Source organism: Leucopleurus acutus (assembly GCF_964270905.1).
Source record: "Leucopleurus acutus genome assembly, chromosome: 10".
Taxonomy (NCBI): domain Eukaryota; kingdom Metazoa; phylum Chordata; class Mammalia; order Artiodactyla; family Delphinidae; genus Leucopleurus; species Leucopleurus acutus.
Genome location: NC_139153.1, coordinates 73,305,261 through 73,331,572, shown reverse-complemented (window position 1 = coordinate 73,331,572; position 26,312 = coordinate 73,305,261). Strand labels below are relative to the sequence as shown.

At 55.1% G+C, this 26,312-nt stretch overlaps 2 protein-coding genes across 4 annotated transcripts; one reads left to right on the top strand and one right to left on the bottom strand.

The window, feature by feature from the left end:
• Positions 1–322: 322 nt before the first annotated feature.
• Positions 323–4,188, top strand: DLK2 (delta like non-canonical Notch ligand 2; the record flags this gene model as incomplete). 3 transcript variants are annotated; one of them, XM_082848295.1, is made up of 5 exons in its annotated part: positions 323–504; positions 780–843; positions 1,846–1,976; positions 2,443–2,587; positions 3,453–4,188. In XM_082848295.1, 5 exons carry the CDS (start codon positions 429–431, stop codon positions 4,186–4,188), a joined length of 1,152 nt encoding a protein of 383 aa, XP_082704421.1. The 3 variants fall into 3 exon arrangements, with proteins under 3 accessions (XP_082704421.1, XP_082704420.1, XP_082704419.1); XM_082848294.1 differs by having other exon boundaries at positions 429–504; positions 1,846–1,967; positions 2,533–2,587; XM_082848293.1 differs by having other exon boundaries at positions 429–504; positions 1,846–1,967.
• A 445-nt stretch (positions 4,189–4,633) lies between these two features.
• Positions 4,634–24,898, bottom strand: ABCC10 (ATP binding cassette subfamily C member 10; the record flags this gene model as incomplete). The annotated part of the gene is made up of 22 exons (XM_082847556.1): positions 24,847–24,898; positions 24,429–24,600; positions 20,555–21,773; positions 19,185–19,412; positions 18,390–18,546; positions 18,052–18,161; positions 15,707–15,786; positions 14,907–15,078; positions 13,422–13,520; positions 12,819–13,008; positions 12,004–12,081; positions 11,654–11,848; positions 11,088–11,241; positions 10,704–10,893; positions 8,422–8,765; positions 7,942–8,111; positions 7,280–7,440; positions 6,741–6,994; positions 5,667–5,812; positions 5,472–5,569; positions 5,113–5,225; positions 4,634–4,787 (listed from the first exon to the last, which is right to left on the bottom strand). The coding sequence occupies exons 2-22, from the start codon at positions 24,587–24,589 to the stop codon at positions 4,634–4,636; spliced, it is 4,473 nt and encodes a 1,490-aa protein (XP_082703682.1). The 5' UTR covers positions 24,590–24,600; positions 24,847–24,898.
• Positions 24,899–26,312: the final 1,414 nt, after the last annotated feature.

The following is a 26,312-nucleotide window of genomic DNA, read 5'->3' as shown; positions in this document are numbered from 1 at the left end:
GTCCTGCGGGGAGTCGGAGGTGGGGGGCAGAGACTGCTCGCTGCCGGGAACCAGCCCCCTAGTCGCCCCCGTGCTCGAGGACGCCCCTCGGCGCTGTTCCCTGTCCCTCTCCGTCCGACTGCGTTCCCCGGCCCTTCCAGTGTCCTGACCTCGCTCTGCGCTGCCCATCTTTCAACTCCTTCCTACAGAGCCCCCTCCCGGTTCCTGTCTCCAATCCCCTCGTCTGCTCAGACCTTCCCAGCCCCCGCCCTCCGCTGCCCCCACCGCTTTTTTCTGTCTGGATGCCCCTCTTCCCTCTTGGCTCGTTATCACTCGGAACCGGAATCTGTGCCGCTATCTCCGCGTCCGGCCGCCTCCCAGCCTGTGCCGTCCCACAGGTGTCCGCACGTCTGGCGGTCCGTCTGTCCCTCCCGGGGCCGGGGCTGACCATGCCCAGCGGCTGCCGCTGCCTACATCTCGTGTGCCTGTTGTGCATCCTGGGGGCACCCGTAAAGCCTGCCCGAGGTGAGCGCTCCCCTGGGCTCAGGTCGCGGCCCTGTCCGGCTGTCCCTCGCTTGCACGTTGACCTCTGCCGGCCAGAGATGGCACTGCAGGCGCTCCGACTCGCGGGGTTGGCGACACCCAGGACATCCCTTTGGAATGGGATGAGTCTCTGTTCTGCCCTGTCCCAGAGCTGAGTCCACCCAATTACTGGGACCCTGCATCCTCTCCCTAGCCCCGCATCTCAGGCAGCTGAGCACTGACCCCGGGCTCACCCCTCTCACATCAATCTCTTTCAGCTGATGACTGCAGCTCCCACTGTGACCTGGCCCATGGCTGCTGTGCGCCTGATGGCTCCTGCAGGTACCTCTCCGAGCACATGCTCCCAAACGCTGTGCTCCACATTTCCCGGGCCTCCACACCCACAACCAGCTCAAGCCCCAGAGTAGAATGTCTAGGGGCTTAAGACTCTACTGCCCTCTCCCCATCCCCTCGTGCACATGGCACACAGGGCAGAAGGCCAGCCCTTCAACCTGTGCTTACTGCTCCCCAGTTCCCCTTTGCCTTGCCTCTCCTTTGCTTCTTCTAGCTTACGGCTCCCCACTTCACTCTCCCAACCAAGCATTCTGCAACATTCCTCTTCAAGATACCAGGAGAAAGACCCGAAGCTTGAGGGAGTGTGGAGAGTGGGAGCCATAAGGAAAAGGGGAGATAAAGGAAAGACATAAATAGAATTGGTTTAGCCTGGAAAAGAAAGGCTGTTGCAAGGGTTGCTGCGGAGAAGCGCTTACGAGAGTCTTTTCTGATGAATTTGAGTAATTGACTCAGTGGGGTGGGGCTGGGCAAATTCTGCAGCAGGAGGAAAAGAGTGTCTGGTCATAAGGAAATGAGCTGACAGGGCAAGGTCCTGAGGGTGCTTGGGACTCTCTAAAGTAGAGCAGGCCTTTGCCCTGGAATCAGGGTAGGAAGATAGTCCTGATGACCTTTCAAGGTCACTCTTTTTAGAAAAAACGTTTCTAAGCACCTCAGACATGCCAGGAGTTGTGCTGGGGGCACTTACAGACATCATCGTAATTTCCTCCTCCACACATCCCTGCCAGGTGTATCCCTAGTTTACAGGTGAAAAAAACTGAGGCTCAGAAAGGTTAGACAAAGTGCAGAACCAGGACTTGAATGCTGGTGTCTGATGGTCTGATACCATATATGTGTCCCGTGACCTTGCACAGCCCTATATCAACCCGGGATAGGCCTGCTTTCACTTGGGGGCTGTCATATTTGTCTGTTTCCTAGAAGCTCTGATCTTGCCTCCTCCATTTCTTCACATCCTTCTACCCAGAGCCCTGACCCTGTGCTTCTCCCCATCAGGTGTGACCCGGGCTGGGAGGGGCTGCACTGTGAGCGCTGTGTGAGGATGCCTGGCTGCCAGCATGGTACCTGCCACCAGCCCTGGCAGTGCATCTGTCACAGTGGCTGGGCAGGCAAGTTCTGTGACAAAGGTAGGGGAGTAGAGAGGGTAGCTGTTGTTTGGGGACCCCACGTGTCTTGGGAGAACGTCCATCCTTATTTATTGAGCACCTCTTGTGTCTGGCTCAAACCCGAAAATATATGGTAGCTTGTAATTTTAGACTTTATACCTATCTGTTGTCTGAACTGGTCCTAAACACAACCCTACGTGGTAGGCAAGACACCTGCGGAAAACTGTACTCATATCACAGATGAGGAAACTGAGATCTACAGACAAGATACAACTTGCCCAAAGGCACTTTGAGACAGACTAACAGGGCCAGGGCTGAGTGCCTCCCGACTCCAAATTCAGTGTTGTTGTTTTCCCCCACTACACTGTACCAGCCCAGGCTGGGATTGTAGTATGAGCCACGCCCACAGAACTTTGGGTGGGGCCTGGGCAGGTCTGGGTGCCAGACATGAGGGGCTAACCCCGAGCCCTCCTGGTCTCCTCTCCAGATGAGCACATCTGTACCACACAGTCCCCCTGCCGGAACGGAGGCCAGTGCGTATATGACGGGGGCGGCAAGTACCACTGTGTGTGCCCACCGGGCTTCCACGGGCGTGACTGTGAGCGCAAGGCCGGACCCTGTGAGCAGGCAGGGTGAGTGCTGGCCCCAGGTTAGATGAGGATCTGGTGATGGAGGAGAGAGGACTGTTGAGAGGATGGTGGGGCAGCGTTAGGGCTGATGGTCAGAAGTCCCACACGGGGGTACTCGAAGATAAAACCCGGTCTGTCAGAGTATCTGTAGGGTTTCTCAACTTTTTTGGTACCATGTGAACCATTTCTCCAACAACAAAAATCTACAGGGGCTGGAGGTGTAACACATCAGTGTGTGACTGCCCTGGGTGGGGAGGCTGAGGGCCTAGGACTCCCCTCATCCTCCCAGGAAGGGTGGCACACAGCCCCTCAAGTTGTTCCACGCAGCAGCCTTATGCCTCGTGGTGAATGGGGAAATGGCCTACAGGTCTGGACTCTTCCTCATTTCCACGTCAAGCCTGAGAGCCTGCGTGGAGAATAACTGTACACTTGCCTTGAGCCTTGCTTTGGGGCCAGGCCCTCTGCTACTTGCTTGACCCTGGATTATCTCATCTAACCCTTACCATTTGGGAAGCTGGGTACTGCTCTCATCCCATTTTTATTTTTTTAAAAACCTTATTTATTTTAAAATTTCTTCTAACACTTTTATTTATTTATTTGTTGGCCGTGCTGCGCAGCTTGTGGGATCTTAGTTCCTCAACCAGGGATCGAACGCAGGCCCTTGGCAGTGAAAGCACAGTCCTAACCACTGGATCGCCAGGGAATTCCTCTAATCCTATTTTTAAAATGAGGCATTTGAGGCTCACAGAAAAGTGGCTCAAGGTGACATAGCTAGAAGGGGGGTGGTAGTGGTGGCAGTGATCAGGATGTCCACCCGGGCTACCCTGCGGATGGCAGTCGGTAAAATGCCCTCTCCCACCCCACGCAGCTCCCCGTGCCGGAATGGCGGGCAGTGCCAGGACGACCAGGGCTTCGCCCTCAACTTCACATGCCGCTGCTTGGCGGGCTTTGTGGGTGCCCGCTGTGAGGTGAACGTGGACGACTGTCTGATGCGGCCTTGTGCTAACGGCGCCACCTGCCTGGACGGCATCAACCGCTTCTCCTGCCTCTGCCCTGAGGGCTTTGCTGGGCGCTTCTGCACCATCAACCTGGATGACTGTGCCAGCCACCCATGCCAGAGAGGGGCCCGCTGTCGGGACCGGGTCCACGACTTTGACTGTCTCTGCCCAAGTGGCTATGGTGGCAAGACTTGTGAGCTAGTCTTACCCGTCCCAGATCCCGCCACCATAGCGGACATCCCCCCGGGGCCCACCTTGGCTGTGGTGGTACCTGCCACGGGGCCTGTTCCCCACAGCGGGGGTGCCGGTCTGCTGCGCATCTCCGTGAAGGAGGTAGTGCGGAGGCAAGAGGCCAGGCTGGGCGAGTCCAGCCTGGTGGCCGTGGTGCTGTTTGGGGCTGTCACTGCCGCTCTGGTCCTGTCCACGGTGTTGCTGACCCTGAGGGCCTGGCGCCGGGGTGTCTGCCCCCCTGGACCCTGTTGCTACTCTGCCCCACACTATGCCCCGGCGCACCAGGACCAGGAGTGTCAGGTTAGCATGCTGTCAGCAGGGCTCCCCCTGCCGCCTGACTTGCCCCCTGAGCCTGGGAAGACCACAGCACTGTGATGGAGGTGGGGGCTTTCCTGCCCCCTCCTTCGTCCCCTCTGCCGCTCAGAGTGGATTGGCCCTTTCTCGCCACCCCTCAGCTGGGATACCCAACACTGAGGGACCTCAGCCTCATGCCAGAAATATTATTTTTTTAATACAGAGTGTAAGATGGAACTTTATCAAATAAAACTATGGAAGTGCATGTGGGCTCCTTTGTCAGAAAAAACCCGCCTGGAGTCCCAGATGCAAGAGGGCCAGAGCAGAGGCCTGCTTCTGGGGAAGCCGCGGGACTCTGCCCCCGAGAAGGAGTGGTTTGTAAAGAGGAACCCAGGGTACCCTTTTCCCCTCTGCGGAGGTGAGAGAGAGGTAGAGCCACAGAAGGGTGTAAACAGCGGCAGGCCCCCCGTACCAGGCAGCAGTGGGTAGCACAGAGGGAGGCCCTGTGGGGAGGGACTTGGGGCCCTCAGGGAGAGGAGCGGGCTCCCTGCTGGTTGCTCTGCAGCAGCTGCTGGAACAGCGAGTGGGGCCGGCTGCGCAGGACGGCGGGGGAGTCCAGCTCCGCCACCCTCCCGGCTTGCAGCACCAACACCCGGTCTGAGTTCAGGATCGTGTTGAGCCTGCGTGGGAGAGGGTGGTCAGCGTGGGGATGGAGGACGACGCCCTAGAGGAAGTTGACCTGCTTTCCCTCCTCTTCTCCTCTGGACAGCACCAGCCTGCCCCACAGGCTTCAGCCCCTGGCTCTGTGCTAGGGGAGGGGCTGCAGGCTCCCTCAGACAATGCGCTACAAAGGGCCTGGGTTGGTGCCTGGAGAACACGGAGCTGAGATTCATGGAGGTTGGAATCTCTGGAGCCCTGACCCCTGGGGTTTCTGAAAGGAAGGGAGGCTATGGGTCCATGACACCTTAGCCCCTGGTTAGAGTCTCACTCTGGATGCCTACACACCTGTGGGCGATGGTCAGCACTGTCTTGCTGGCAAAGCGTTTACAGATGGTCTGCTGGAGCAGCTGGTCTGTCTTCTGGTCCACGCTTGCTGTGGCCTCATCGATACACAAGATCTGGACCATGTGGAGAGGATGAGCAGGGAGGAGGGAGAAGAGGGTCCACCGTGGCTGCTACATAAGCCCCAGCCCCCGCCTCCTGGTCTGGTGCAGGCCAGCCCACAGCTCCCCACCTCCAGCTCTAAAAGAAAAACTAACTAGGTCCCTTGAGACCTCTCCCCAGTCCACTTCCTCACCCCCCACCCCTCACACGTCCCCTGCCTTCTTCCTGGCCCTCTCGAATGTCCCTTCCTCTTGTCTTACCTTGGCATCTGTGAGGAGAGCCCTGGCCAGACACAGCAGCTGCCTCTGCCCCAGAGATAAGCTCCGGCCCCCCTCGCCCAGCTCACCATCCAGACCACCTGCAAAGCGCAGCATCTTCATCCCTGAGTTCTGAGCCTCCCTCAACCCCCTCCCTGCTCCCTACTGCCACCATGCAGGACAGGACCTAGAACTCACCCATAGATACGATCACCTCACTCAGGTGGCACTGCTCCAGGGCCTGCCACAGGGCCCTGTCCTCGTACAGACCCCGGGGGTCCAGGTTTTCCCGAACAGTTCCACTGAACAAAAAGGGCTCCTGGGGGATGATTGCCAGCTGGGATCTGGGGGATGAGGACGGGACAGGACATGGGGGTCTTGGCTGGAGATGTGGCCACTTCTGCTCCCAGCACAGGTTTTAGCTATAGGTACAGCCCTTCAGAAAAGCTTGGGGATAAGACCCGAACGTAACCCCCGTCCTGTTCCCCGCTTGGTCAGCCATGTACCTAGAACTGTGCCAGTGCTATGAGGAATACCAAAGGCACTAAAGGCCTAGACTCTGCCCTTAAGGAGCTTACATCTCACTGAGGGGCAAAACAGAACAAGCATGAGCTAAACCGTATGGTACTGACTCCCATCACGGGACAGCAGTGGATGGCAAAGAATGACCAGAGGGGACCAAGGAATGACTGGGTAGGGGATGCTTCAAGGTTGGAAGCGGGCCTGAAATCGGGTCCTGAGGAGCCATATGGTCAACCTATGGCCACCACAGGTTAGAAGAGAAGGCAGGAAGGCCAGGGCCAGGGCCTGGGATCAGTAATGGGCTTTAGGACAGAGCATCCCTACCTTTTTCCGCATCATGGAACTCAGAAAAAGTGATACTAGGGCAACGTGGTTGGGAGGCGTGTTTAGCTCCAGGTGAGACCCCTTGTGGCCAGAGGAAACTGGCCCAGGTCTCCAGCTGTCCCAAGCACCGCCTGCCAAGCCCGAGGTCACAGCACCTGGGAGGCTCTGACTCAGGAGGCAGTGACTGGTGGTCTAGAGCGGAAGGTGTATGCTGGGAAGTACAAGGTGAACCTGGGAAGGTGAAAACCTTAGGACCACAGCTATGAACCCCGACCTGAGCACTGGCAGCTCACTATCCTCGCCTGCTTGTCCCATCCTCCGTCTCACCTGATCAACCCTGTCTGCCCTGAGTTTATATAAAGCCTTCCTAACTGGGCCTTCCTCTAAGTGCCAGTAGTCTGGTCCCCTCTCCTCCCTCCCCCAGACCTGAGCTCGGCCAGCTCCAGCTGGCTGGTGTCCACGCCGTCCAGCAGCACTCGCCCGGAACTGGGCTCTAGCAGCCGAAAGAGCACCAACAACAGGGAAGACTTGCCAGAGCCCGTGCGGCCCACGATGCCCAGCTTCTCTCCAGGCTGCACGTAGAAGGTCACCCCATCCAGGGCGTTGGGCAGCCCTGGCCGGTACACCAACACCACATCCTCGAACTCCACGCTCCCCTGGCTCAGCCAGCCAATGCCCAGCTGGTGGGGTCCGTGGGTGGGAGAGGGAGGGAGATGGGTGAGACGGGGAGGAATGAGGAGAGTGGAAGGGAGAGGAATGAGGGATGGATGCCCTGAGAGGAGAGGTGGGGGAAATGAGGAGTGATGGGGGGATGGACACAAAAATCAGGGAGATCACAGGGGACGGTACAGGAGCAGAGAAAAAATGGTGAGGGGCACAAGGAAAGGAAATGGGGGAGAGACTGGGGCCGTCAGGAGGATCCTTCAGGGTTCTAGCACCCAGGCTGGGGTGAGGGCGCAGGCTACCTGCGGCCGCTGGCCCTGGGGCTCCTGGGGCAGGTCACAGGAGTATTCCTCCAGCCGCTCGACGCTCACCATCATGGCTTCTGTCTGTGTGAAGCTGCTCACCAAGCCGGAGAGCAGGCCCGTCAGGGACAGGGCGTAGGACAGTGACAGGCCCACGAGTCCTGGGGGAAGGGAACACAATTGCCAGGGGAGGCTTGGACGCTGGGATGTGTGTGGGGATGGCTGGGAAGAACGGGCGAACCCTGAGCTGTGGACCGTGGGCATTTAGAGGAAGCTGGCACTGATGGAAGAAGATGCAGGAGCCAGCCCAGGCCCACAGGAGGCTGGCTGCAGCAGAGTGGAAAGGCTACGAGGGAGGACGGGTGGAAGGCAGGTGGGCTAGGGCCAGTTGCTAAGTGCTGAGGACGGGTGAGCAGGGAGGGGCGGAGATCAGAAGACTTGACTAGTCCCAGATCCACGACCACCAGGGTGAGTGACTCCTTGAGACTCAGTTTCCTCAACTCTAAAATGCGGGTGATGAGAATTACAACATATCCTCACAGGGAACCCCGGCTGGGAGGTGAAAATGCTTGGGGCTATAGGGGCAGTGCAGGGAGAGGTCTGGGGCAGGTGCTGGGAATAACACACTTCTGAGGTGAGAGTGAAGGGTCCCGGGGCGGCACCTGGGTTGGCGAGGCCCTGCTGGTGCTGCACCAGGGCGATGCCTGCGATGGCGCTGACCACTGCAGCCCCCATTAACTGTAGCCGAATGTCCAGCCACTGCATCGTGGCGCTGGCAGCAAACTGGCACCTCTGGTTTAGCTCCAGGAGTCTCTGGTTCTCCTCCTCAAACCTGGGGGAAGCCACGCCACAGCTGCACGGACCTGCCCAGACGCCCTGCCCATAGGATGCCTCCTCCTCGGAGCTGACCTGCACGCCCACAGGCTGCACCTCAGTGGTACGGAGGAGCCAATGTGCTCTCTCGTAGGGGTCTGCTCAGCGTCACTCTCCCCCTTTTCTGTTTCTTTCCTCTTCCCCCTATGCCCTCACCCACCCTTCCCTTCTCAGGAGACTGAGACCCGACCCCCTTCTTCTCAGGGGTGCCCCCTCCCCCCAGCACCTCACCCCCCTCGCACTGGTTGGAGGAGGCGGACTTCACACACCTGTAGGTGGTCCCAGTGGCCCGGAGCACAGGGAGGCCCGCCAAGGTGTCAGCCAGGTGGGTGTAGAGAGGAGACAGGGTGAGGCTGCCCAGGCGCCGCAGCTCCCTCGAGGAGGCCCTGTAGTGGCGCTGCACGCGGTAGTGGATGAGGCTCAAAGGCGGCAGCAGCAGCAGCAGCCAGGGCAGGCCAGAGCCCAGCACAGCCAGGAGGCCCAGCAGGCCCGCCGCGTTGGCCAGGAGGATGTTGAGGATGAAGGGCAGGCTGTCATCCGCACAGGCCACGTCGGAGGAGAAGCGGTTGAGGACCCGGCCCGTGGGCGTGGAGTCGAAGAAAGTCACCGGCGCCTGGGAGGAGGGGTGTGGGTGGGCCAGGGCAGGGGTCAGCGGAGAAGCCATGGAGGCAGCCCCTGGGGGAGGTGGGCTGGGGGGAAAGGCCCAAGGTAGAGAAGAGGAAAGGAGTAAAGTGTCCCCAGAGTTTGGGGGCACTGAGGCGGGGCTGGAGGAGCTTAGAAGAAGAATACCCCAGGTGGGAAAGAGACAGTCTCTCCCATCCCTCTGGCTAGCGGGGGCCCTGAGAGGCCAGGCTGGCCACCCCTCTACTTCTGTGCTAGGCGTGCCTACCCCCCTTTCAAGGTCAGGTAGCTAATCTCTTTCCAGAAGATGGAGTCTTCAGGCCATGAGAGAAATTTAGTTAGACGTTAGGAGGAACATCCTGATTGCCTGTGGCGGGACAGAGTGGTGAGGGCGGCAGTCAAAGTCCACACTGTCCCATGGTCAAGCGCTCAGGCTCCGGAGTCAGACTGCTTCTTAGATTCCAGCCCTGCCACTTACCACATGTGAGACCCCACGTAAGAGGGCTTCATCTCCTCAAGGCCCCTGTCCCTCATCTCAAAAAGGGGGATAGTAATGAAACTGTACCTCCCGGGGCTGACAGCAGGACTAAAGCCACAGACAGCAGTCAGGAGCTTAGTAGGGTCTGCCTGCCACAGAGCAGATGCTTGGTAACTGCTAGCTATTTAGACTACTTACTACTGGGAGGTACGGTCTCAAAGACCCTTTCCCTTTCTCTACCTTCCCTGTCCCCCAACTCTCTGCCTTTACTTGGGGATCAGTCCTATCTTAAGGCAGGGCACTAGGTCAAAAGGCTTGCTGAGGGCTTCCCTGGTGGCGCAGTGGTTGAGAGTCCGCCTGCCGATGCAGGGGACATGGGTTCGTGCCCCAGTCTGGGAAGATCCCACATGCCGCGGAGCGGCTGGGCCCGTGAGCCATGGCCGCTGAGCCTGCGCATCCGGAGCCTGTGCTCCGCAACAGGAGAGAGGCCACAACAGTGAGAGGCCCGCGTACCGAAAAAAAAAAAAAAAAAAAAAAAAAAAAAAAGGCTTGCTGAAGCATTTCCTAAAGCCAGCTTATGAGAAATTTATTCCTTCACAGCCTGAAGATGTGGGCAGATAGTGGGCAGCTGCTCCTGCAGAGGCAAGGGAAAGACCCACATGTCCTGGGCTCACGGCCACAGAACTAGCCTTGCCCAGGTTGCACACACTCTCAGAGCCTGTTTCCTCATCTGTAAAATGAGGATAATAGTACCCACCTCACAGGGTTATAATGAGGCCCTTATAAGATAACAGATAAAAAAAGAGCTTCGTAATAATAACAACATCGTTAATAATAATTGTAATTGGGCACTTAGTATATGCCAGGTACTATATCCTAAGCACTTTCGATGTACTGATTAATCCTCATAATGACCTATGGGGCAAGCAACAGACTATATATACACACAGCAACAGGGATGGACCTTAGAAAGACTCTAAATAAAAACTGTGAGAAAAGGAATGTCATTTATGAAACTATGTGCACACAAAACACAGGCATTTTGCAAAAAGCCAAAAAGATACATATTAAACACACCTAGGATGGCTGCTTATCAAGGGAAGGAGAGGAAATGAAAACAGGGTTTGCAGATAAATAGGAATGGATTAATACATAAAATTAAAAAGGGATCTCACGTGAACTAAGGGGTGATTAACTCAGTCCTCTGCGCCGGAAGTAAATCTGAGGAAGATTCTCTTCTCCCCACTTTATAGATGAGGAAGCTATAAGCCTAAGTAATTGGGTTTGAACCCAGGCAGCTGCTTTGCGCTTGGCCTCTCCAGGTCTCAAGTGCTGCACCCATCTGTGAGGGGCTGTTTTCTCCTGAGGACCAGGAGGGGGGACGGGCCCCTGATGGAGCCCAGGTACCGGGAAGGGCCTCCCCATGCCACCCCCACCCTCCCATCCCCTCACCATGAGGACTCGACTCAGCAGGCGGCGGTGCAGGGTGGCGGCTGCTCGGAGGGTACCCGCTGCAAAGAGCACTGCCCGGAGAAGGGTGCAGAGGGAGTTGACGCCAGCAATGGTCGCATACACGGTGAGGTAAAAACGGATGTCTGAGGAGCCATTGGGGGCAGCTTTGGGCAGTGGGAACACTGAGGTGCTGGGTGGTGGGGAGGGGGCTGTGGGTAACCAAAAGTGGGGCCACTCAGGGGTCCCTTCCCCACGGCCCCTCCCAATGCCACTGCTCCCCACCCCCCAAGAGACACAGGCCCTGGAACACCAGCCCCCCAACTCACTCCCTGCCTGGCAACCACTCTGAGAGCCCCAGGCCTGCTCCTGGCCCCAGCCACTCACTAGAGGCTTCCGGGGAAGAAGAAGAGCAACTGGGCAGACAGTGGCCCTGCGGAGCCCAGGCTGGTGGGAGCTGGCGCCTCCTGGGAGCTATTCTTGGCTGCCTTCAGCTGAGCGATCCAGTGGGCGAGCCACCAGTCAGCCGAATTCCTGGTTGCTGGGTGGGGATGGGAAGGAGAAAGCTGCCAGACAGCTCATCTTCTTCCTTCTATTCAGACAGCCCCGTTTCCACCCTCCTCCCCAGCCGTCCCCACCTTATGTCCTCCCCAGTGTGCACTTCTTTCCTGGGCCCATCACCCTTCAACTCTGGGGAGAGCGTGATCTTGAATCTGCAGAACGGGAGTCAGCCTTGGGGGCAGATCAGAAGAAGGCTACGGAGCATCCCTGCTCCCCCCCGGCTCCCGGTCCCTGGGACCCTCAGAACTGGGGACACGTCTCTAGTCCCAGCTGTCGCCCACACATGGTTGAGTGTCTGGGCTTTGTAGTGATTAGTACAAGGTGATGGATGTGATGGGGACCTAGGCGACAGGGCTGGGGGTGGGATGAAGGCCTGCAGGGTTTACTCCTACCTTGCATGAGGAGCAGAGAGAAGAGGATGGCGAGGGCCAGGCCCCAGCCCACGGCCCTCCAGTATGCACGGTACACGTGGAAGGCCACGGCGCCCTCCTTCTTGCTTTCTTCCTGCAGCAGGCGGCCAGACGTGCTCTCCTCCACCTCCAGCCCCTCCTTTGTTTTCTCTGGGTTCTGTACTGATTGGGCTGTGACTGTGAGAATCAGAGAGGTGGGTGGGGGGGTATTAAGCTTACAGGATGACAGTTGAAAACCTTAGTGTTTTCAGGGGCAGGCAAGCTTCCTAGAAACATCTCCCTACAAGTGTGGTGGCGAAGAGCAGGCTCTTTCCTCTCACCCCGGGCCGTACCTGGGTCAGACTCTTGTCCATCCTCAGCCCAGGCTTTGGGGGTAGCTTGTACCAATGGCAGGATCTCAGAAGGGGGCCCTGGAAGGCAGCAGGGGAGATTAGGAGGGGGCTCTTCTGGGTATATTCTATGCCTTTCTAGACATGTGAGCCAATCTACCTCCCATGCTCTTTGGACCCCCTCCCTGACCTACCCTAGCAGGGCTGTGCCCTGGACCCGCAGACCCTGAGCAGGACCATCAAGTCCATCCCTCTGTGTCTGGAGTCCGATCAGCACAGACAGAAAATGTTCACCCCTCGGAGGAGAGTCACGGCCACCTGTGAGAACCCTGTCCAGAGGCACCTCTCACTACCGCTGGGCTTTCTCCTCATGCTTCCTGGAACTCCTAACCCGCTGGTGGAGCCTCATTTGCTCCTGTTTCTCTCCACTGAACGTGCCAATGGTCATGTTCCTCTGGATAATAATCCACCAGAGTTTCTGTTTATTTGTTTTTAAATAAAATGATTGTTCTAAACCTGACTGCTTTCCTTTCTCTGAGGACATCAAACTGTTCTCTGAGATTCTGGGCCTCTAAGTTCCCAAAGCTCCCAGTCACAAAGCCTGCGTCACAAAGCCACAGGCTCCTTTCCCTCCTGCTCTCTGTTCCTCACACCAGTTTTGTGAAGGCAGAAGAGGGTCTCCCATTAGACAGAAGTATGACGGGGCCCAGATCACACACAGAGGGGGTGGCAGAGTCTGCACTTGACAATCCATCTGTCGCACCCGAGCAGATGGCTCCCTCGCTCAGCCGGGCTCCCACCCTGGTGGCCCACATTACCAGCCTGGATGAGGCGCCCGGCCTCCATCAGCAGCACCACGTCAGCCCTCTCCAGGTACTCGGTGCGGTGGGTGCACAGCAGCCGCGTGGTGTGGCTCAGCACTCCCAGGATGCACCTGTGCAGCAGGTGGTTGGCCACGTCCGCATCCACGGCGGCCAGAGGGTCATCAAGGAGATAGAGCTCCTTCTCCTAGGGAGAGGTGGGGGCATCATGGATATCAAGTCCTCTGGCCAGAACCCAGACCTCTCCTAGGACATGATCTTGAGGCCATCCCGGAATACGGTTGAGAGGAACTCTGGGGCTACAGCAGTAAAGAACGTGGTGAGACCAGAGGGTGGACTTCCCTCCAGTTATGCAAGGCCAGTGCCCCAGGGCCAGTGTTCAGCTTTGCTGGGTCCCAGTGCCTCAAGCCACATAATGCTTTTTAAAGAGCCTTTAATTCTGCCTTCAATCTACAAAAGGGGGCTGGGATGGCCAAGGGACCAACACCTTAGGAGTATGCAGGGGGGAGGGAAGAAACCGGATGCCTATGAAAACATCCCCACACTGCCCCCTCCCCAGCGAAGCTCCCGAGGCTCCGGGCTCCCCCATCTTCAACTTACCTGGTAGACGGCACGAGCAAGGGCAATCCGGGCCCGCTGTCCTCCGCTGAGGGTCACACCCTTCTCCCCCACCTCTGTCTGGTCCCCAGCAGGCAGGATCTGACAGGACAGGCCCCGCAGTGTTGGTCAGCAAGCCCCCCAATACTTTCCACCCCATTTCCTATCCTTCTGCAGGGAAGAGATGGCAGGGGTCAGAGAGCCAGGGAACTTGAGGAGACTGGACTTGACTTTGGGGTATGTGAGCCAGAGAGGACAAACCACAACTCCAACAAAAAAGAGCATTTGTTGAACACGTTTTTCTTCTTTTTTTTTCTTGAGGAATTTTTAATAAGCTTTCCTTTTTTTTTTTTTTTTTTTTTCTGGCTGCACCATGCAGCATGCAGAATCTTAGTTCCCCAACCCGGGATCGAACCCGTGGCTCCTGCAGTGGAAGCGCAGAGTCTTAACAACTGGACTGCCAGGGAAGTCCCCTGTTGAACACTTTCTATGTGCTGAGCACATTACAGGCATCATCTCATCTGACCCCCACGGAAACCTTATGAAGTTGACGTTATTTCATTTTCACAGATGAGACCAAAGTTCAGAGTAAGTACCCTGCCCAAGGTCATTCCACAGCTAGTACAGGGCAGGACACGAATGTAGATCCTTAAGCACTCTGTCACACTCACTACCCTGCCTTTTCAACAGGCAAGGATGAAGATGGCCAAATTCAAAGTGAAACTTTCCTAGGTTTTTAGAGAAGGAAGGTATCCCGAGCCTTGGAAGAGGTATCCTGTGGCCTTGGGAGAGGTCTCCTTAGCTAAGGGGTCCCCATACCAGAGGAAGCACCTGTGGTCGACCAGATGGTGGCTCCCCTGAGGGAAAAGCTTTGTGATTCATTTTTCTTAGTACCCAGAACAGCTCCCTGTACCCAGGAGGCATTTGGGAAATGCCTGATGTAGAAACAAATGATAAGTGGACATAAGATGCTCCATGGTTGGAGTCAAAGGTCCTCCTTTCCAGGGAAGTTCCACATCTACCTGGACAGGGTTGTGCTGATGACAGTCCTGCAGGGGATATGGGGGTTGGGTGGGAAAGTCACGGGAGAAAGCTGGACTCTCATCCCCCTTAAATTTAGCATTCTGGATGTGGGGGGTCTGATGGGCTTGCCAGATTTCTCTAGAATAACCTTGACTCTTCCAGTGGGAGGTGGGAGATGGCCTCTTGAATCAGACCATTAGCCAGATGTACAGAGAGCTAAGCCTCATAGGAAACCCTCCCCTAGTCCCAAAGGCTGCAGGGTTCCCTCGGCTGCTGTGTGGAACACCCAGTCTCCCCCCCACCCCCACCCAGGCCCTGTGCAGAAGCTGGACACTCTGGGAGGATCAAAGCCTGATGGCCAGTCCTGGGTAAATGATGCCTGAGTACAAGCAACCCCTTCCCAGAGAAGCAAGTCTCTGACCTGCGGTGTTAGGGACGCGGGGAAGCGGGCGGCCAGGCACTCACGCTGAGGTCATCATTGAGGGCACAGGCTTCCAGCACTTCCTTGTACAGCTGGGCATCAAACGTCTTCCCAAAGAGGATGTTGTCTCGGATGGTGGCAAACTGGATCCAGGGTTCCTGGGTGGCCAGGCCAAAGCCTTTGGACAGCCTCCACACTGCCACCCGCCCCCGCAGCCTGCAGAGAGCCAGGCCAGCAGCATGGGAGGCTGGCTCCCCGCTGGTCCCCTTTCTGCCCAGCCCCTGCCTCTCAGAAGCCTCTCCAGATTGCTGTCTTTTACACGGGGTCCCGCTCCATGTCACATGGCTCTCTAGATCGGCAGCCACTGAGGTCGAGGGATCCTAGTGAGGCTGGAGGCTCACTCTGGATGGGGAAGGGAAGAAATTGCTCTTCGGCTGCAGCCAAGCAGCTGTCATATGTCGATGTGCTCAGAAGAGAGTGTGGCCACCACCCTGCACTCATTCATTCTCACCGGGAAATAAGAAGGCCCTCCCTCACACCTCTGCTCCTCTCTGGATCCCTCCCGTGCACAAGCACACTTTCTGAAAGAGTAGCTGATGCTGGCTGTTTCCATTTATTTCTTCACTCACTATTACAGCACTTTTAACACTCTGTGGTGATGGTTTTGAGAACCCACTTTCACTTCCTTCCCCTTTACAGACTGAAAACTCTCCCAAGAAAGGGACCATGTCTTGCTCATCCTGGCATCCTGTGGCCTCTAAAAAGGTGTCCACCATGTAGCAGGGGCCAGGAAAGTGCTGACGAAGGGCAGAGCTGAGGACACGGGGCGCTGGAAGTTGCTTACCTGTGCAGCTCTCCCGCGATGGCAGCCAGCAGTGAGCTCTTCCCGCAGCCCACCTTCCCCACGATGCCCACCAGCATACCCTGCAAGGAAGCCACGCAAGTGTCAGGTCTCCCTCCTGAGGCCCTGGGATAGCAATCATCCCATGGAGGCTTCTCTCTGGGCCCCAGTTAGCCTGGAGGGAAAGAATTCTCCACCCCACAGGCCGAGCTGTGCCTCAGTGACAGATGCTGTGTGGCCCCAGGGGAGTAGGGTGTTTTATTCTCCGCTCAGAGAAGCATCAGTTTCACTGTGTGAAGGGCCTTTGGAGAGCAGCAGTGTGCCAGAGAGCACGGGAGGAAAACTGCCCGAGAACTTCCAAGGAAAGCTCTGAGGCAGGCGACCCAGGATGGGGTGAGGGGAAGGAAGGACTCCAGGCTTTGGGGCCCGGATGCTGGGCTGGCTAACTCCACCTGCAGCTAGATTTCTTTTCTTTTTCTTCTTTATAATAAGTTTATTTATATATTTTTGGCTGCGTTGGGTCTTCGTCGCTGTGCTTGCGCCTTCTCTAGTTGCGGTGAGCGGGGGCTACTCTTCGTTGTGCTGTGCGGGCTTCTCATTGCGGTGTCTTCTCTTGTTGCGGAGCATGGGCTCTAGGCGTGCGGGCTTCTGTAGTTGTGGTTCACAGGCTCAGTAGTTGTGGCTCGCGGGCTGTAGAGAGCAGGCTCAGTAGTTGTGGCGCACGGGCTTAGTTGCTCCGCCACATGTGGGATCTTCCTGGACCAGGGCTCGAACCCGTGTCCCCTGCACTGGCAGGCGGAGTCTTAGCCACTGCGCCACCTGGGAAGTCCCTGCAGCTAGATTTCTAATAGCTCAGGGCAAAAACAATGTTTTGCACAGGTACCCATTTCTGTGATTTGCAGTTTAAAATTCTCTGTGCTCCCTTCCTTGCTTAGTTGTAACATACATTCATGGAGCTATACTCTTTGTACACAATGGAAAAAAATTCCTTCCACAGAAACAGGTGGGGGCTTCCCTGGTGGCACAGTGGTTGAGAGTCCGCCTGCCGATGCAGGGGACGCGGGTTCATACCCCAGTCCGGGAAGATCCCACGTGCCGTGGAGCGGCTGGGCCTGTGAGCCATGTGCCACTGAGCCTGAGCGTCTGGAGCTGTGCTCCGCAACAGGAGAGGCCACAACAGTGAGAGGCTCGTGTACCGCAAAAAAAAAAAAAAAAGAAACAGGTGGGGCTCCTAGCAGCTCTGTCTGTGATGTCCCACACTGCCAGCCAGGGTTAGCCTATCTTCGAGTGGACACCAGACCAACCTGAGACCCTTCCCTGGGAAGCCTCCCTCTTTCTGGCTGTGGCCTGTAAGTGGAAGGGCTCTCTGCAGGCCTGTCTTCTGCTCAGTGGAGAGCAGGTCCACAGAGAGAGAAGAATGAGGCAGATACAGAAAGAGAAGCAGACGGAAGGAGCTGCTCGGCGAGTCGAGGCCTGGCTCTGGGCTGCTGCTGAGATCTGCCCACGTGCTTGCCTGTGGATTCCGCAATTCATCTCTACATCCTTCTTACAAATTCTTGTTGGCTTAAGCTAGCTCCAGTGGGTTTCTATGACTTATATCCAAAAAAGCCCCAACTGACACATTAGTAAAATTCCTTTCAAAAATTCCAGCCTTGTCTTGCCTGAACTAAGAGGAAAAACAAAACATTCAGCCCAAGCCAGAACCATGAGCCAAATGCGGCAGAGGCAGTTCAGGCTCCACTGGAGGACGCTGGGTTGAGCTGTGGGGCAAAGGGTTGGACACGGGTCAGGGGAGAGTGAAAACTCAGGACTCGGTGAAGAGGAGTTGCCGTCCTGCCAGGAATGTTCTTTCAAGTGCTTCTTTGATGATGTACGCCAGGGTGTGAGTCACAGGGTGTGATTCCTTTTCACCAGGCTAAATAGAGGATTATCCATACCATTTTCAAAATCCTTCTGAGCAGGTGCTGCTGGGCCTCTCCCGGAGGTCCCTACCCTGGGGAAGATGCTGGATAAGTTCTGGAGTCTGTTCTGAACTCAACAGCCCCTGAGGGACACGGAGAGAAAAATGCAATTGTTGGACTGGACTGGGTAGATGTGAATGGTCTGGTGACCAGGGAGAGATGTGACTGCTCTGAAGTGGCTGTGTGTTAGAAAACTGACATTCAGAGATAAGGTATCATCTCCTCTCCAATGAGAACCTGCTCACCAAAACCTCTCTGGTCCTTCCCTCAGTAATTAGAGCCACTGGGCCATCTTGCTATGATTGGCTCTGTCCTTGTTTATCGGTCACTGAGCTTGCATGTCCCTCGTCAGTCCGGGGATTCTACTAGGGTGTCTGACCAACCAACCTTCTTCACTTCAAGGTGACTGATGAAGGTGTCCTGATTGGTTCCAACTGGGTCCCAGGAGAAGAGGGCTTCATGTAGCTCCAAGGCTGTAGATGGCTCGGTCGGAGGATCTGAACAAGGAAGAAGCCACTCAGCTTGGGCTTCTAATCCACAATCTACCTGCCCAGGGCTAATTCAGCCTCAGTCTTGGTCTGAGGATTCTCCCCCAGGAAATGGCCACCTGCCCCGCCTAAATTCTGCTGCCTCTGGCTCCTCTTGGCAGCATCTGTGTACAGCAACCAAGGGGCTACAGTTCCCTCCTCCCCTGTGCCAGGTTCTGCCCTCCAGCTTCCCATTACCTGGGCTGTAGCAGGCCTGGGGGTTGTGGTTGGGAAGGTCGAGGAAACGCTGGATCCGGTCCAGGGACACTTTGGCCTCCAGGAGGCCATTGATCACCCAAGGGAAGTTGTTGAGGGGAAGAATAAGCATGTGCACCAGTGCCAGGGCCGTGAACACCTAAGTGGGGTCGAAGGTGGGGGAAGGGTTGGAGCATCACCTGAAGCTCGGGAATTATCTGAAGGCCTGCTCTATGGGTGGCCCTGCAGACAGGTCTGTGGAGGGGAAAACAGGGCAGCAGCAAAACTGAGGAGCTTGCTGGACAATCTTGGGTTAGAGGTGGCAGAGGTGGCCAGTCCAAGAATCCCAGAAATTCCAGATACTCCTCCAGGGATCCAGGTTGCTCCCTGATAAGCACACACACCTAGCTCACTCTGAGACCTTCTCAGAATTTCCAAGTACAACATCACCTGGCTATACCCAGCACTGCATCCACCTTGCACTGGAGCATGAACTTTTCCTCCAAGGCCATCAGAATGAGGATAAGGGGACCTAACCAGAAGCAGGACAGAAAGAGGAGAGGAAAGAAAGGAATTCCTTCGCAGAGGGAAGGGTTATATATCCGAGGCTCCAGATGAAAGGTCCCTTCAGAGAATTTCTCCTTGGTTGGGAAAGGATAAGGCAGGCAGGGACCCTCCATCCCCCCTTCCCAGCCAGCACTGAGGGCCCCAGTCCACCCCTCACTCCACTGCAGTCTCTTTGCTGCTGCTTCTCTCCCATGCATTCCTACAGCCGTCCCCTCCCCTCCTGGTCCTCACCTTGGTGGCAGTGAGCTGGTGCCCCATGAGGACGTAGGTGATGAAGATGACGATGGAGATGACGACTGGCAGGGCAGCCCACAGGTACACACAGGCTGCATCCAGGTACTTGATGACCCAGAGTCGCCCCAGCTCTCGAGCTCGGCAGGCCTCTACACGGGCCCCCAGCGCCTGCTCCCACCCGAAGAACTTGATGACACGAATGCCACTCAGCAGCTCTGTCACGAGCTAGGGGTGGGGACAAGAGAGCAGTACAAAGTGGAGACACTGCTCACGTGTGTTCTCCTCTGCTCAGTCTCCCCCAGGATCCTGGCACAAGATGTCAGGTGTTCTGAGCCCCCATATGCTCCAACTGGGGCAGCCTGGAGCTGGAATCCTCCCACCTTCCTAGATGAAGCGGTGGAAAGTAAAGGGGGGGTCGGGTGGTATGGGAACTATTTCTATCGGAGTATACAGGTGTAGGAGGGCACACCACAGCCCAGAGTCAGGCAGATGACAGGGCCAGGCAAGACGGGCAAGGGCCAGAGGAACTCCTTGAATCCTAACATTCAAACATCCCCAGCCTGCAAGCCAGGGAGGCACTGGGAGCCTTCCCAGGTGGCCCTGGAGACTAGTCAATAGCTGTCATGGGTAGGGGAAAAGGCCTCATGCCATAACCAGCTTTCAGAGACACCACCCTCCCCATTAGCACTCGGAGCTATTGCAGTAAGAGGTTGACAACCACGCTCTATGGATTCCCTAAGCCCATCATCCCCTCTGGAAAGGTACTACAATCACTGCACAACCCAGAACGACTCAGCCAGACCCTCACACCTGGAGTTGGCCCAGGCAGGAGAGAGACCTACTCCTTTCCCCACAGTACACCCCTAAGAGGTAGCTGGGGTTCTCCTAGGCCTCTTCACATGCGGTTGTGGGGTGCTCTGTGCCTGAGATGAGGAGGTGGGAGATTGGGTCCTGGCTCTAACACTAAAATCCCATTTGGCCCCAGACAGGTTACTTCCTACCTCCTAGGGTTGCTCTTAGGGCTGCACGAGCTAATACTATAATATTACTAACAGGCTACACTTACTTAGTGCTTACTTTGTGACTGGTACTTGCCAAGCAGTATCTCATACGATCCTCCAACTATGTTATGAGGCAAGAAGCTATTATTATCCTCGTTTTACAGATGAGGAAACGAAGTCCCAAAGAGGTTAAGTGACTTGTCTGAAGTGATTAAACTAGTAAGTGGTAGAGTTGGGATGTGAACCCATGTCTATCTTTCTCCAGTCTGAGCTCTCAACTTCTAGATCACACTCACTCTCTCAGGCACAGTGCATGGGAGGACCTGGGGACTCTGGATGACTGAGGGACCCCAAACGGCCCCTCACCTTAACCCGTGCATCCTTGTGCTGTAGCATCTCCTGGTTGCTGGCCATGATTCGGGTGGCAATCACTTTGTTGACGGGAACCAGCAGCAGTGCCAGGATCAGACCACCCACGAAGGCCACATCCACCTGCTGATGCAGCAGGTAGAGGGTAATGGCCAGCTGCAGGGGCAGGCCCCAGGCCTCATGAAAGCTCCCAGCAAAGTTGAGCAGCCGCTCAGAGTCGGTGCCTAGTAGGTTCAGGATCTCCCCAGTGGGAGGGCGTCCGGGCCCCAGCTGTAAAGCCTTTCGGTACAAGATGTTCAGCACAGCCCCCCGTGCCTGAAGTGTCACCTTCCGCACCTCATACCCATACTGATTCTGCAGCACAGCGCCCAGAACGGCCCCACCGGCCAGCCCCAGGGCATAGAGCAGGCCATTGCTTAGTGGCTCCTGCCCCTCCTCCAGGAAGCCCACCAGTAGGGACAGTAGCAAGGGTCCTGAGAATCCCAGCATGGTTCCCACCACCTTCAGCAGTCCAAGTGCCAGGTAGCGCTGCCCCAAGGCCCCATACAGGGCCCTCCACATTCGGGTCCCCTCCTGCCATTGTGCCTGGAAGACACGGGCTAGGTAGGTTGGGTGCAGCCTGTCGGGGAGGCGGCAAGTGTCCTGGGGGTGCCGGAGCTCTCCACGGGCCCCACGGGCCAGCAATGGTGCCAGCCAGGCATAGGAAAAGCGTGATAGCCAGCTCTCCCCATCTTCAGCTACCTCGGGTTCCTGTCCCTCGGAGAGAAGGGGCTCCTGGGCCCAGGGTTCCTGTGGCCGCCCAGGGACTGCCCAGCCCAGTCCATAGGCCAAGAGTGCAGCCAGCTGCAGGATGAGAAGGCATAGGCGGGAGAGGGGCCCTGGGAGAAGTGGAGGCAGAAGTGTGCCTCGCTGGCAGTGCCATAGCAGGGTCAGCACTAGGGCTGGGGCTGGCAGGAAGGCAGTCAGAGTCAAGGCCAAGGGCCCCCGGGAGCGGCCATGAGGGGAGTGAGTCAACACCCACAGGGCCAGGCTGTGGCTGATCCAGGCCACAGCTGCCACGCCCCCGGCCAGCACCTCTAGCCCTATGGGCCCTGGACCTGCCCCTGGTGGCAAAACGACTGGAAAGAGGTCTAGCAGTGGAAAAACGGAGAGCAGGAAGGAGGCTGCAAGTCGGACCCGCCAGCCAGGACTGCAGCGCGGGATGTAACCTGGATTCCTGGGGACAAGGGGGAAAAGAGAAAAGGAGGCATATCGCGGCTGACTCAGGGCCCAGACATACCTCCAATAACTCACTTACCTAGAGGGAATCAAACTCACTTTCCTGCCTGTATACCTTATTTCCATCCCATTTTACTCTGGAACTCAGGGTCTTTTCTCCCAGGAAATCTTCCTGGATTAACCTAACCCATTTTTCTAATCTACCTATACCATTTCTTGTCATTCTTTTGCCACAGAAATAAAAAATTCTGAGTTAATGTTGTACGGAACATGAGGACCCTAATTACAAAAAACACCAAAGAACAAACAAAAAACCCCAAAAAAACCTGAATTTTCTTACAGATAACAACTAAGAGATGAGTTTTCATTTTTACAACAGTATCTACATAAAATAACCCTTAAATTCATCCGAAGCACTTACATACAGCTTCTATACACTAACGCTATAGCCTAAATTTTCGGAAGCCTCAGAATATTCTACTGTTTCTCCAATGGCTGTAGAAGATGGTGTGGATCATCTTTGTGACTCCATTAGCTGAAGAAAAACCTCTTTTCAGTTTTGTTTGTATCATCTTGGCTTGCAAAAAACGTTTTTAATAAACAAAAGGGTTATCTGCCTGCATTAAAAATCAAGTACAGGGGGGCTTCCCTGGTGGCGCAGTGGTTAAGAATCCACCTGCCCATGCAGGGGACACGGGTTCGAGCCCTGCTCTGGGAAGATCCCACATGCCGCGGAGCAACTAAGCCCGTGCACCACAACTACTGAGCCTGTGTTCTAGAGCCCGCGAGCCACAACTACTGAGTCCGCGTGCCACAACTACTGAAGCCCGCGCGCCTAGAGCCTGTGCTCCGCGACAAGAGAAGCCACTGCAATGAGAAGCCCGCGCACCACAACAAAGAGTAGACCCTGCTCGCCGCAATTAGAGAAAGCCTGTGCGCAGCAATGAAGACCCAATGCAGCCAATAATTAATTAATTAATTTTTTAAAAACTCAAGTGCAGGAAAACACACCTGCAACAGTACATATCAGAACACCTTGAAGGTTCATATAAGAAGAGGTTCATATAAAAACATATAAATCTGTATTCCCTTTGTCGTTGGTAGGGCTGGGTTACTGAAAATTTTAATTGTAGGTTAAAATGTTTTGGGTTTCTTTTAAAAAATTCAGTGATCACAGTTATATGGAGGGGTTTATATTCAGATAAAAGTCAACCTTTAATAATTCTTTTTTCTAAGATGTGGGGACAGAAGAACATTGTGAGCCCTTGGAGGCTGGTACACTGGCTCCAAGCTGGCCATTAACCAGTCTTATGAACTCAGGCAAGACTCTTTCCTTCTCTGCATCTCATTTTCCTCATCAGCACAGTGAGCAGTGAGGAGTCTGGACCCAAAGCCCTCTGAGGTCCTTTCCTGTCTGAGATTCTGGAGCTCTCTAAACCTTTTCAGCAACTTGCAAAAATCTGTTAAATGAAGTGAGATAACCACAATTTCTGTGGATTACATGTTGGTCTTTCTTGCCTTCTCCTTACACTGTGAGTTCCCAAAGGACTAGGCCAACTTTTTTTTTTTTTTCAGTACTCGGGCCTCTCACTGCTGTGGCCTCTCCCCTTGCGGAGCACAAGCTCTGGATGCGCTGGCTCAGCGGCCATGGCTCACGGGCCCAGCCGCTCCGCGGCATGTGGGATCCTCCCGGACTGGGGCACGAACCCGTGTCCCCTGCATCGGCAGGCGGACTCTCAACCACTGCACCACCAGGGAAGCCCTAGGCCAACTTTTAAAAGATACTCCTCTGAGCACAGATAATCCTTCTGAGTTAGTCAGTGTCACTCTGTGCTGACTGACTAACCCTCTCCCGACTTTTGTCTCTGCATAAGAGACAAATCAGGATTACTCCCAGACCAAGCAATTCTGAAGTCTCTCCTACACAAGGAAGGGATTCATCATCCTCTAACTCATCTTAGGTAAGGACATAGTCTGTCCATTGGACTAGGGACTCCCAAAGACAGACCAGACATCCCTCCTGCCTTATCAGTAGCCAGAGTGAGATTAACTTTAGCCATATCTAGACATACAGGAACTAAGTACAAAATCAAGGTGAGTTTAGCACCTACACCTTATAGCCCCAAATTCAGGAAGGATTAAGGTTCTGATTTTGCTCTTCTCTTCTACCGACTGCTTCCTCTCCAACGAGTACATGTGCTTTTCTTAGCCTAGAAACACTGAGGTTTCCTAGATGGAAGTGGTGAGAAACTGGTCCAATATCTTCGGCACACGTTAACCTTTTTGGCTTAAAAACATTGCTCACCCACTTTTGCCTCCAATTCATGACAACTGTGTTTGCGCATCTGAAAATCTACAAAAGTGATGATTTCTACCATGCATCAGGCCTTTAAAAATGTGCCAAGCACTGCACTATATGCTTAAATGCATTATCTAAGTTAAATCTCCCAACAATGTTATGAGGCTCAGGGAAGCCAGGTAACTTGCCCCAAACAGCCACAATGCTGCAGAGTGGTTATGCCCACATTTTATTCTACTTTTGCCCCCTACTCCAGAGATCTCACTATTTCGGTTACACTTCCGCGGAGATGTGGGTTTCGAGTGAGGTCTGCAAGAACACAAGGACAGATCTCTTGCACCCGTCTCTACCCACCTCGGATTGCCCCAGTGGCAGGCACTGAGCACAGCGAGGAGCGCGTGGGGCAGGGCGCTGAGCACCAGCTGGGTGAAGCAGTGGCCGGTGGTGTCCCCCTCCCACACAGGGAGCGGCTGCGACGCGCTGGTGCCGCACAACTGGGCCAGGAACCGCTCCATGGAGGCCTCACCTGAGAGGAAAGCAGAGGGTGGAGGGAGGGAAGGACCCTCCCAGAGAGAGAGGAATCCGCGTTCCCAAGTGCTAGGCGCAGACCGGGAGCAGGCACCCGAGGGGGCGGGACGCTGACCAGGAAGCGGGGATGGAGCAGAGTGACAGCGCGTCCCCTGCCGGACCTCCCCGCCTTCAACCCCGCCCACAAAGCGGGACCTTCCCTTGCTGCCGCCCCGAAACCAGACACCGCCCGTTCTTGCGTTACCTCAGCGGTAGAAAGGGAGTTGGCTTGGCTCCCAGGAGCAGGCGGCTTTCTGGACTGTCACCTGGCCGGGCTCCGCTTTTCCCACTCCCTGCGTCCCCGCCCCCAGAGATCTGGAACCTATCACCTGAAGAAGCTGTTTTTCCACCGGATCCCGAGATCCTCAGCACTCGTGGAAGCAAAAGAGCGTGCTGCCGGCTTGGGACCCTGACCAGGCTCGCATGGCACCCCCTAGAGGCGGGATGACCTCCCAAATTTTGCAGGGCTTCTGTGCGCCTGCGCATCTCTCCCTCCCCCCCCCACCTCCGCCTCCCCCTCCCCCTCCCTCTCTCTCTATGGAGACGAGCCCCTTGTATTATGGCGCGCTTATGCTGCCTCTCAGGACACTTGCAAATGCACTGATCTCAGCTCCTCTAATGCAGCGTCAGCCATACACTCTCACGTAGAGTACTCGCTCCCATCTGTTTACTGTTTACTAGCAGGCACATGCATTGCACTCTAATTCTTACAGCTTAACAGCGATGGGAACCAAACATGCGAGCCTCGTGCCGCTTACAGACACTTGAACCATTTCCTTCCTTACTCCAAGGTTGTATGGCCTTGGGGAAGTTGCCTAACGTCTAGGAACCTTAGCTTCTTTGTCATTACCGAGGGGGCAATAACACCACTACCGAAGTAGTGTTGAGAGAGTTGAATAATTAATTTACAGTGCTAAGTGCAAGTGCCTTGCTTAGAGTAGTAACGCAATAAATAAATCTTTTAGGAAAGCAGTGGAAGAACATAAGCTTTTCGTTCAATGGACCTCAGTTTGAATCCTGACCCCACCAATTTTTAGCAGTGTGATCTTGGGCAAGTTACTTCTGCATCTTAGTTTCATTATTTGTTTAAGGGGCATGGTATTGGTATAGATCTGACACAAGTATGTGCAGCGCCCAAAGAAAAGTAGCTCAGCAAATAACTATGATAATCCCATTTAATCTCAGTAAGAAGCCTCTCATTAGATTCTCTAATGTCAGAAGTTAATGTTCCTAACACAGCATTGTAAGTCAACTATACTTCAATAAAAATATTTAAATGAAATTAATGGTCCTATTTTTACAAATTTAGAAGTGTAGGTGTACATTTCACACCCCCTACTAATTAATGGATCATTTAGGCATTGATCATCAATGGCTGCTAACCCACAAAAAGAGAGACAACCAAAAGTTGTGTGCCTCCTTATGAAAAATAAAATATTCTTGCCAAAAAAATCTAACTTGAATTGATCAAGCCACTATATCTAATTATCTAGTTGCAAGAAACACAGGACACAGTTAAACAATACAGAGCTACTTGCAAGTTTATATTAGCCACTATAAACAAGTACATCGTCCTATACAAAGCTAAAATGTGTTTCACTGCATGTGTATGAGCAGGATGGGGTGAAGTTAATTGTGGGGAATCTAAGAACCAGAGGACAGGAGGGCTCT